We start from the raw sequence: 12,245 nt of genomic DNA, 5'->3' as shown, positions 1-12,245 counted from the left end.
CATTAACATATTACTATACATCATAGTTTGATAATATTTAAGAACATAAGAGCTTTATCATGGAAGGCTTTGTTTAATAAAACATTTGGGCATTTTGTTTATCATCTCACAATTTTAAATGGATAACATTTAATTAGCATTGACATTTCAATAAGATAATAACCCCGCAGAAAACCTGAAAATCTCAGTGAAGAGTGACAGAAACAGGATTGTCACAGTGGATGCAGACTGACTGATGTGTTGACACATATAGTGTTGCTAATAGTTAAAAGTTAGTGCTGACATCTGCATGCTGAGATTATTGCATTGTTATGGGTGTTAATACCTATTCTAAATCCCAGTTTAAGATTGCTACGTAACAGCAAGCAAATTACCATATTATTTTGAGACATGGGTGATTATAAAAACAGCTATAATGCTTAACATCCATAACGGTTTCTACCATACGTTATCCCATGTAGTGAGCTCTTGCAGATACACATATATGTGTTTGTGTTGTGAGTTTCTCCTCTGTAAAACAGTTCTCAGTGTTAAGTTACCAAAGGTTACGTGAATTTGTATCGTACTGTTAATGGGAGACACTCCAGGGGTGTTCTGGAACCTAAATAAGAGGGTTTTATGTTGTTGACGACAAAGAAGAAGGGTCAACATCCTCTCCAAAGATGGATCTCTGTCAGAACTGTCACATACTCTCACTCTATGAGATAATGAAAATAGGTGTGGAGTTTAGTCCAGTACATTAGAGAGATGGTCTGCTGATCAAAAACATAAAGTTACTCTGTCTTCCTCTTGCCGGCAAAATGATGGTCGTAGGTGACGAAACTTCTTCCACAACAAGGATGTGCCTGTGTGTGTGTGTGTGTGTGTGTGTGTGTGTGTGTGTGTGTGTGTGTGTGTGTGCGTGCGTGCGTGCGCGCGCGAGTGTTTGTATGTAAGTGTGTGTGTGTTTTTCTATGTAGATGTATGTGTGTCAAATATGTCGCTAAACGATCCTAGTAAGTGAGTAATATATGTCACACTTCACATTTGACAGAAACTGAACGACAATTTCTCACATTACGATGACCCCAGTTATCGCCATCTGGATACCTGGAGCAAGCTGTACTACGCCATATCCAAGGTAGCAGCTGCACGCCTCAACTACACGTGAGTATAGAATGATGCTGTAAACAGTCTTTTTAGCAAATCTTCCGGTATACGTTAGGTTCTCCTGTTCCCAACGATCTCGTTATCCACGGGAGAAGTAAAGACAAGCCTTCTCCCTTCCGTTTTGCTTAGCGCTTGATACATGATTGGCACGAAATAAGACGAACCATTTCTATCGTCTGTGGTTCTCGAGTGAGAGAAATCAGGTGAAATGTTCTAGCGAGTGGAACTTTACAGTTTCGTTGTCTTCAGAGGTGCTTTACTGTTTTTAAACAGCGCTAATGTCATTTTGCTATCACTGTAATACACAAATGGTATGTGAGAAAACATTCCCCAAAGTAAAGATCTTATACGAATAAAAATTTGTTTACACATCACATAATTTCTGCACTGCATATTCTCAAATTTCTGCCCTGTATATAATCGCAATTACAGGGTCCTACAACTACTATACATTACCTTGGGCCCTAACTGCAGTATATTGTACCGACGTCTCTATCTGCAGTGCAACGCTGCAGTTTTTGGTAGAGACAGTCATAGAGATGTCGGATGTTGTCTTTAGCGATTATGTTCTACACTACTTTCCTTTGTTGTCACATTAGTGAAGGTATGCTGCTGTCCTCGGATCATCAGGATTAGCATGTGCGCTTCCGTGAACCACTGATATCGACTCTGATACACAACGGGCATCTTATTCTGAAACTGTCGGGCAGTTTCTCATTAGAACTATTCACTGCTGCAAACCCGCATTAAGACATCAGTTTAGATCATTTAACTGTTCGAACTGTGCTTGTCAACACTATAGAGACATGTGCACAATATAAACAAAACCAATACGAAGCTCGAAACGACAGACCACACTTTCAGCAATCCAGATATAGGCTTTATGGACAGATCATTTTAATGCATATTTTGTGGTTCCTACTCCGTCGACGACATGTCTTTAATTGTTGCTTACTGCTCTGTATCACTTTCATAAACAACTGTACATTTTTATTAGCGACTTTTCTGTTTACGTGATTAATTAACAAGTTCAGGTGATCGCGCTAAGCTGTTCATCCAAATGGAGTCTTCATGATCTGTGAGTGTTGTCTCAAACAGGCACAACATCGTATTCGCGAACCAGTGGGGCATGCGAGTGTCCCCTGGGGTGTTCAACGGTCAGGTTGGTCAACTGCAGAGAGGCGAGATAGAGCTCGCCCTAGGATTCGCTCTACGCAGGGACCGCATCGACGTCATCGACTACACGACGCCGCCTGGACGATTTCAGTAAGTCTTTCCCAACTAAAGCTCTGTCGAGGCTATTTGAAAATCTCCACTCGTATACTTAATTTACAATTTTTTTTTGTTTTCACTCTTCGATCACCTACCAGTTCTTTGCTATTTTATACTCCACAGAATCAGACTAGTGCTATTTTACAAAATTCCTGTCATAATAAACATGCGAACGCATTGATTCTTTTTGGTGTCATGTTTAAAAATATTTATTCGAAGAATTACGTAAACGGTGCAACTTGTGGTACTTCCACATTTGAAAGTACTTTACAGGCCATTAAAATAAAACATTGTAGTGTTCTGGAACGTTATAAAAGGTATCAGAACGCTGTGAATTTTTTGCGCTGTATTCAAAAGTAATTATCCAAAAGTTACGTAAAGCAGCACTTTTGTAGATGGATAATTGGGTTACTGTACAATAGATGGTAGAATGCACAACGGAGACTGGCCGGCCGAAGTGGCCGTGCGGTTCTAGGCGCTGCAGTCTGGAACCGCGGGACCGCTACGGTCGCGGGTTCGAATCCTGCCTCGGGCATGGATGTGTGTGATGTCCTTAGGTTAGTTAGGTTTAACTAGTTCTAAGTTCTAGGGGACTAATGACCTGAGAAGTTGAGTCCCATAGTGCTCAGAGCCATTTGAACCATTTTTGAACAACGGAGACTCAAGTTATTTTCCACATCTACGTATTGTTCCATGATGGTTGTAAAGTGTCACAAGGCAGACAGGTAGGCTTTGGCAAGACCCAACTCGTTGACTGAGCATTCTGCTTGTTCGAGACAAGTCTCGTCTTGGCTGACTTCCAATGCGTTTGAGTCCCAGCTCGACGTAAAAAGGTACGCATGCCGTGTTGCAAAACGGACATGGACACTACTGATGATCTAACTTACAATTTAAAGTGCACTTGCCAATGAGGGATACCAAAGTAAAGGACATGATTCGCAAGTCTAATCTCGTCAAAAATCGTTTCTAAAACCGATATCAAAGTCAGCCAAACATTATAGCAGAACAAAACGTATAGCTACATCAAAGTTCGCTTGAGTTTTTGACCATAGTTCCAATGAATACATTATACTTGCGTTGGTTTAATTTTTCGCACTACATAAGACAAGTAACTGTTAGAACGTCTTCAGTGCCTGAACGTGCGAGGAAAAAACTGCTGCACGGGCAGACAGTCAGTCAGGATGTAGTCTATGTCAGTTTATTGCAATGCACATCTCTTACTGTCCGAGAACGCCTGTTACCCTCATGCTTAAAGCCTGACGGCCAGAAGCGGAACGTTGCCAACTCATCAATGTCACGTGACTGACTCATACTGTCACTGTACGAGGAGAACACGGCAAGTGGCATAACCCGATTTCCCAGAAACTTCGCCTTAGTGGAGGAGGACTAAACACCTGTCTCGGCTTATCCGTCAATATTCGACCGTTTCTGACAAAACGACTGTGAAAATCACCGACTTAATATATGTAGGTGTCTCTTACGGGATGGTAAGCTCCGCCCGACTGGTGGCATAGTTGTTAGGGTTGCGACCTCTCACTTTTACATCCCGTGTTCGAAATCCGATTGTTTTTATTTATTTAATTTATTTTTTTCCTTTATCCTGCCATGTCCATGGATCTTATCAAGTCACAAAGGCGTTACATTAACTGTAATATCACAGCTGGGTTTGATAATAAGTGTCATACATTACTTGAATAATGTGTGTGTGTACGGTATTTTGTCCGCAGCTCGTGGTCGTGCGGTAGCGTTCTCGCTTCCCGCGCCCGGGTTCCCAGGTTCGATTCCTGGCGGGGTCAGGGATTTTCTCTGCCTCGTGACGACTGGGTGTTGTGTGATGGCCTTAGGTTTGTTAGGTTTAAGTAGTTCTAAGTTCTAGGGGACTGATGACCATCGATGTTAAGTCCCATAGTGCTCAGAGCCATTTTTTTTTGTGTGGTATTTTAGGGGTTACAATCATTTTAAATTCTCATATTCTTATACTACATTCTTATATCAGTTTTTGATTCTTACATTTTATTCTTATGTTTATTCTTGAGAAAGATTTCGTGCACTCCCTTGGATGATACCGATCCTAGGAACATACTAAACATAGAAATTCCGAACACCACGAACATCTAATGAAGCATATTTGCCGCAGCGACATTTCTGTCAAGGGAACCTCCCCATCGCACCCCCCTCAGATTTAGTTATAACTTGGCACAGTGGATAGGCCTTGATAAACTGAACACAGATCAAGTGAGAAAACAGGAAGAAGTTGTGTGGAACTGTGAAAAAACAAGCAAAATATACAAACAGTAGTCCATGGGCTACATACGCAACATCAAGGAGAACGTGAACTTAGGAGCGCCGTAGTCCCGTGGTAGCGTTAGCAGCTGCAAAAGGAGAGGTTCTTGGTTCAAGTCTTCCCACGAGTGAAAATTTTACTTATTTTTGCATAGTTATTATCTGCCCGTTCGTTCATTGACGTCTCTGTTCACTGTAATAAGTTTAGTGTCTGTGTTTTGCGACCACATCGCAAAACCGTGCGATTAGTGGACGAAAGGACGTGCCTCTCCAATCGGAACCGAAAACATTTGATCGCAAGGTCATAGGTCAACCGATTCCTCCACAGGAAAACACATCTGATATATTCTATACGACACTGGTGATGGCATGTGCGTCACATGACAGGAATATGTTGTCGACCCACCTAACTTGTACACTTGGCGAATGGGTAAAAAGATTCTTCTACCTTGCCCGATTTATGTTTTCTTGTGGATGTGATAATCACTCCCAAAAAAGTGATGAAAACATAAGAGTTTGTCACATAAACTGAAAATAAAAAGTTAAAGTTTTTACTCGATGGAAGATTTGAACCATGGACCTTTCGTTCCGCAGCTGCTCACGTTACCACGAGACCACGGCGCTCCTGCGGTCCCAGTGTCCTTGATGTTGCCTTCCTTCCCATGAACTCCTCAGTTTGTATATTTTGCTTATTTTTTCACAGTTCCACACAACTTCTTCCTGTTTTCTCACTTGATCTGTGTTCAGTTTTTCAAGGCCTATCCACTGTGCCAACTTATAACTAAATCTGAGGGGGGTGCGATGGGGAGGTTCCCTTGTTAGTATGAATCTCACTCGGGAAAGAAACGTCGTTAACACTGCTGAAGAGTTCACGTGTTGGCAATAGTTTCGCAGCCAAATCGTGCATACTGGATCAATCTTTTTAAAAGTGGCCCTTGCAGTTGATTACGAATCCAGATACACTGCAGGAATTTCACCGAAAACAATTTGAAATAATTTTTCCATTTTTTTAAATTCGTTCACCAGACATATAATTACTTGACGAATAAGAAAAACATTGCTTCAGTATACATTGGAAAGCATTCGTATATAAATCTTCTACAGTGATGGATAGATAAATGAAAAACAAAAATAGCAATAGCTATCGTGTTTCGAGCACGAGGCGCAAAAGCGTGTATCCGTGACGCTAGTCACTGCGCCACTTTTTTTTTTTTTAACGCTAACCAATTTTACCACTCATTATACTGGCTATGAAGGAACCTGTAAAGAAGGAGACTATTTGCTACCGCTGCAGGCGTCGGCACCTAATTACGCCTATTCCAACAGTTCTACCTAAACTAAGAAAGAAGGAAAGGAAAGGGGGCAGAGGTAACAAATGTATGGATCAGAAGAAAATATTATTTTTTCCTCGGACATGTGGAGTGAAGTCGATGAAAGCCGTCCATAGCTGTGGAGGAACCCAAGCACGTCTTCTCGAAATAGAGAAGAATACCGTTGGAGGTCGCAGCATAAAAAAATCAGAAATAGCACAGCAGATCAACTGCTCATTGCAGGGACATTCCAACTGCACAGCGGGTCGTAGCAAGCACTCCAAAGGAAGCTGGAAAAGTATTGCCTATATTTCGGATTACAGACAACGATGCAATGTGGTATGTTCGCGTAAGTTCAAAAATCGAGAATACACTTCTCGTCGGTCGCAAAAAGAGAAAGAGTGGGGCTGCAAGACGGCGGACCTAATTCACAAATGAGTCTTTTCTGCGGGTCGTAATCATCTAGAAACATCGTTTGCGCTGTTATTCGGTCAGGAGCAGCACGTGTGATAGATGCCAGAATTCGCTGGACCTAACGCCAGACGTCTATTGCCGGGCCACTCCGCTTCATCTGAACCTTTTTGCTTTTTAAAAGGCACTACCTCGAAAACTTTTACCGTCGTTTTCTCAGAAACGGTCGAGTATCCACGGCTAAGCTGAGACAGTTGTGAGCCGTTGCACGGCTCGTGTTCATGCCGTTTATTGTTTGTCATCTTCTGTTACGGTACTGCCGCCTCGTTTTCTTATTCCATTTACTGGCGTCACTAACTTCCTGCCTTACCTGTCCGTGAGTGGCAGCAGCGCTTATCGATATGTGCACTATCGTACCATCTCTGGAACGACCGATAGTATTTCCGGGTCGTCGTGTGTCGGGAGTTCAGTTGCGGGCGGACCTGCAGTGGAGCAAGTCGGGGACGGAGCGCCAGTGAGGTGCGGACAGCCAGTGCTTACCGACAGCTGGCGACCTACATGAACTGTCCGACGGAAGGAGATTGGAGCGGGACGACCGTTGGTTGGTTGGTCGTCTCATCGGGTGACGTCTATTTAGTCCTTTGACCGTTTCTGGGCCTCGTCAGTTGGTCATCTTCTGAGACGTGGGTCGGTTCCTTCCTTGTGCAGAGATGTCGTGGCCAATTGGCAAGAGTTACCTCTGCATGGTTGGGTCCGAACCAGTGTTCTCGGGTCGCCGTGTCTCCGAATTCCGAACGGACATCGAGTTGAGTCGGGTGGGAGCTGCAATTAGATTCGGACAGCCAAGACTCGCCCGACCGTTGCCGACACACATAATTTGAGTGCGGACGACCTTGGTTGGTCGTTCGGTCGGTCGTCTCATCGGACGACGTGTATTTGGTCACCGACAGCTTGTGGAAACTCTGTTTGTCGAAATGATTCGTCCTTGCTGGTCCACAGTGATTGCTTTTAAGATTGTTCGAGTTCTTGTGCAAGTGTGTTTACGTGGAACTGTGTGTAGCTCCTGTGATTTCCACCGAGCAGATGAATGCTGTCTGCAGACTGGAATAGGTAGTTGGTCGGTTGCGACAGAGGGAATTGATTAGGTTGTTAGTTGGTTTTCAGCCGTCCCTAGGTCGTGTTGTCGCCTAATTATTTAGTGTTACGCTTGGCTGCCTGTCTCACCTAAACTGTTGTTAGAGTTTCTTCCCCAGGCCGACCCTTTGAACACTTCTGAGCACCACTGTTTGTTATTTGTGATTGTCATTTTATATGGTCACAGGTAGTGTGACAGGCCTTCATCCGTGTATTAATAATCTGTTTTATGTTTAGTAGATGGCCTTCATCCGACTTCATGACAACTATTTTAAGATTAGGTCTTCAACCGTGTTTTATTTAAAATTCTTTTTGCTCTGTATTTAGGCCTTCAAATGGTTCAAATGGCTCTGAGCACTATGGGACTTAACATCTAAGGTCAGCAGTCCCCTAGAACTTAGAACTACTAAAACCTAACTAAGCTAAGGACATCACACACATCCATGCCCGAGGCAGGATTCGAACCTGCGACCGGCTTAGGCCTTCAGCCGTGTTTGTTTCAGAATCTGTGGCTTTAATATGTAAATCCTTGCCTGTAAGGTTTCACTTTAATTATCTTGAGTTCTTGGAACGGCCCTTAGCCATGTTCTGTAAATGTTTCTCTTAAGGTGGTCTTTAATTATTCTTGGGTAATTGTTTGGGCCTTCAGCCGACAAAACGCTTCAAGTTTTCTTAAGATGTTTAGTTGTACTATGTAAAAGCATATCTTCAAAGCCTCTCTTTTATTATGTAAAGAAATTTTTTATTGGGCTTTCAGCCGAAGAATTTATTTGAATTTTCCTTAATATGGCCTTTAGCCGAAAACTGTAAATGCTTGGCTTCTAAGGAATTTTCTTAGCTGATCTGAAATATTATTTCGGCATTTAGCCAAAAAGATATTGCAATTTTACTTAAGTAAGGCCTTCAGCCGTTACTCTAAATCCTGGTGTTTCACAAGGAATCCAAACTTACTCTGGAGAAGTTACTTGGGCCCTCAACCGTGAATTGATCTTTGTTGTTTTAAAGAGAAAACTGTGCACTGGCTCGAGCAATAACGTTTTGTATTCTTGTACAACTAACAGTAATTGACCTTGACCCCTTTCCACAACCTGATCCGCTCTGTACTGCGAAACCAGAGTTCAACGTGTTCGCTCTCCCACTAAGCGCAGTTTCTGGGAAATCGGATTATGGCACTTGTCGTACTCTCTTCGCCAATACTGTGTGCAAAGCTCTAGCCGGCGTGTCGCCGCTGCAGGCCGGCGTTCATGTTCCGAGAGCCGTCGCTGGCGGCGGTGAGCAACGTGTACACGCGGCCCTTCTCGCGCGGCGTCTGGCTCAGCTACTCGCTCGCGGCGCTGCTACTCGCCCTGCTGGTGGTCGCCTCGCAGCGGCTGCTGGCCAGGGCGCAGGGGATGCTCGACGACAACACGGACCCCGCCGTCGCGCCGCCCTGGACTGACGTGCCGCTCGTCGCCTTCAGCATCGTCTGCGAGGAAGGTGCGCGTTTGATATGCACTGGTCTACCACTGCTGGTGGTCAGCATGCGCCGAGGAGACAAAGTCGTGAGATATGAACACATACAGATGGCGGTAGTACCGCGAACACAAGCTATAAAAGGGCAATGAATTGGCGAACTGTCATTTGTACTCAGCTGACTCGTGTGATAAGGTTTCCGACGTAGTTTTGGCCGTACTACGGGAGTTAACAGACTTAGAATGCCGCATGGTAGTTAGAACTAGGCGCATGGAACATTGCATTTCGGAAATCGTTGGGGAATTTAGTATCTACAGTGTCAAAGACGTGCTGAGAATACCAAATTTCAGTTATTACCTCTCACTTAGGGCAACGCAGCGGCCGACGGCGTTCACTTAACGACCGAGAACAGCGGCGTTTTCGTAGAATTGACAGTGATAACAGAAAAGCAACACTACGTGAGATAACCGCAGAAATCACTGTGGGACGTAACGACGAACGTATCCGTTAGGAGAATGCGGGAAAATATGGCGTTACTGGGCTATAACAGCAGACGACTGACGAGAGTAACTTTGCTAGCCATCGTGTGCAGCGCCTCTCCTGGGCTCGTGACCATCTTGATTGACCCCTGGACAACTGGGAAACCATGGCCGGTCAAATGAGACCAGATTTAAGTTGCTAAGAGCAGATGGTAGGGTTAGAGTGTGGCGAAGACCTCACGAAGCAGTGGGCCCAACTTAACAACAGTGCCTTCTGCAAGCTGGTAGTGGCTCCATATTGATGTGGGCTGTATTTGTATGGAATGGAATGGGTCCTCTGGTCCAAATGAACCGATCGTTGACTCGATATGGTTATGCTCAGCTACTTGGATACCATTTGCAGCACATTAAGTTTCCGATCGCCGCCGCGATGGCAACTGCCGTGGCTTCGATGTTCTGAGGGTGAGTTAACTGTTCTTGGTGATGCCTTATAAGTCAGCGGACGAGAATGGCTGTCCCTCCCCCGCATTGTCCTGTTCTATCCGTACGGTAAACGTCCATGTTGCGTACGTCGGCTCCTGGAGATGTGTCTCTGAGATGAAAACAACATCGAGTCTGTGACGTGTCAAAAAATTCATCACTTCGATCTTCTTTGGTCGTAGGTTGTGTTCCAAAAACGAACAGCATAGAGACAGAAGTGATGACATTTTCTGCAGGACCTGACCATCATTTTACTGGACAATACTCAAGCACGTACAGTGCATGCTGTTACTGATTCGTTTGACTAATGGGGCTACTAATTGCTATACCACCTACTGCCCTCCTCTGACTTAAGCCCTCGTGAGTTCAACTCTATTTCTAAACTGGAGGAAACACTTCACGGCATTCGCTTCAGAACTGTTACAAATCCGTCGGGCAATAGACCGCGCCGGTCGAACTGTCAACACAACTGGCACTGCTAAGAGTATCCTACGACTTCCACATCGCTGGCAACAGGTTATACACAATGCTGGTGACTACTTTCAAGGTCAGTAAAACTTTGAAACACGTATCTATTTTGTACGAGCTGTAAATAAATACACTCCTGGAAATGGAAAAAAGAACACATTGACACCGGTGTGTCAGACCCACCATACTTGCTCCGGACACTGCGAGAGGGCTGTACAAGCAATGATCACACGCACGGCACAGCGGACACACCAGGAACCGCGGTGTTGGCCGTCGAATGGCGCTAGCTGCGCAGCATTTGTGCACCGCCGCCGTCAGTGTCAGCCAGTTTGCCGTGGCATACGGAGCTCCATCGCAGTCTTTAACACTGGTAGCATGCCGCGACAGCGTGGACGTGAACCGTATGTGCAGTTGACGGACTTTGAGCGAGGGCGTATAGTGGGCATGCGGGAGGCCGAGTGGACGTACCGCCGAATTGCTCAACACGTGGGGCGTGAGGTCTCGACAGTACATCGATGTTGTCGCCAGTGGCCGGCGGAAGGTGCACGTGCCCGTCGACCTGGGACCGGACCGCAGCGACGCACGGATGCACGCCAAGACCGTAGGATCCTACGCAGTGCCGTAGGGGACCGCACCGCCACTTCCCAGCAAATTAGGGACACTGTTGCTCCTGGGGTATCGGCGAGGACCATTCGCAACCGTCTCCATGAAGCTGGGCTACGGTCCCGCACACCGTTAGGCCGTCTTCCGCTCACGCCCCAACATCGTGCAGCCCGCCTCCAGTGGTGTCGCGACAGGCGTGAATGGAGGGACGAATGGAGACGTGTCGTCTTCAGCGATGAGAGTCACTTCTGCCTTGGTGCCAATGATGGTCGTATGCGTGTTTGGCGCCGTGCAGGTGAGCGCCACAATCAGGACTGCATACGACCGAGGCACACAGGGCCAACACCCGGCATCATGGTGTGGGGAGCGATCTCCTACACTGGCCGTACACCACTGGTGATCGTCGAGGGGACACTGAATAGTGCACGGTACATCCAAACCGTCATCGAACCCATCGTTCTACCATTCCTAGACCGGCAAGGGAACTTGCTGTTCCAACAGGACAATGCACGTCCGCATGTATCCCGTGCCACCCAACGTGCTCTAGAAGGTGTAAGTCAACTACCCTGGCCAGCAAGATCTCCGGATCTGTCCCCCATTGAGCATGTTTGGGACTGGATGAAGCGTCGTCTCACGCGGTCTGCACGTCCAGCACGAACGCTGGTCCAACTGAGGCGCCAGGTGGAAATGGCATGGCAAGCCGTTCCACAGGACTACATCCAGCATCTCTACGATCGTCTCCATGGGAGAATAGCAGCCTGCATTGCTGCGAAAGGTGGATATACACTGTACTAGTGCCGACATTGTGCATGCTCTGTTGCCTGTGTCTATGTGCCTGTGGTTCTGTCAGTGTGATCATGTGATGTATCTGACCCCAGGAATGTGTCAATAAAGTTTCCCCTTCCTGGGACAATGAATTCACGGTGTTCTTATTTCAATTTCCAGGAGTGTAGTTGCCACTATTAAAGTTTCAACTGTCGTAATTTAGTGACTTGAATGCAACGTCATCAAATCTGTCACCTTTATTAAATATGGCCTTCCGCTAGCTAATGGCTCAATCCTCTTCATACTGAGCACGAGAGCGCCCACTAAACCTCCCTGCTCACTAGAACACCGGAAAGTGACTGAGCTGAGTCCAGGGCCCTCATCCAAGAACATACCTTAGAGTACGTGTGGGTTTTTTGTATTGGAAAAAGCAACTTCG

The 12,245-nt window shown here is 45.7% G+C and overlaps 1 protein-coding gene across 1 annotated transcript in view; it reads left to right on the top strand.

Moving 5' to 3' along the window:
- LOC126235297 (uncharacterized) overlaps positions 1-12,245 on the top strand; it is a 56,161-nt gene that overhangs the window by 25,110 nt on the left and 18,806 nt on the right. The window contains exons 4-6 of the mRNA XM_049944022.1: positions 1,034-1,146; positions 2,248-2,415; positions 8,794-9,035. Of these exons, the coding sequence (XP_049799979.1) occupies positions 1,034-1,146; positions 2,248-2,415; positions 8,794-9,035 (523 nt within the window). The remainder of the gene's footprint in view (positions 1-1,033; positions 1,147-2,247; positions 2,416-8,793; positions 9,036-12,245) is intronic.

This window comes from Schistocerca nitens, chromosome 2, assembly GCF_023898315.1.
Source record: "Schistocerca nitens isolate TAMUIC-IGC-003100 chromosome 2, iqSchNite1.1, whole genome shotgun sequence".
Taxonomy (NCBI): domain Eukaryota; kingdom Metazoa; phylum Arthropoda; class Insecta; order Orthoptera; family Acrididae; genus Schistocerca; species Schistocerca nitens.
This window is presented reverse-complemented; position numbering and strand designations above follow the sequence as displayed.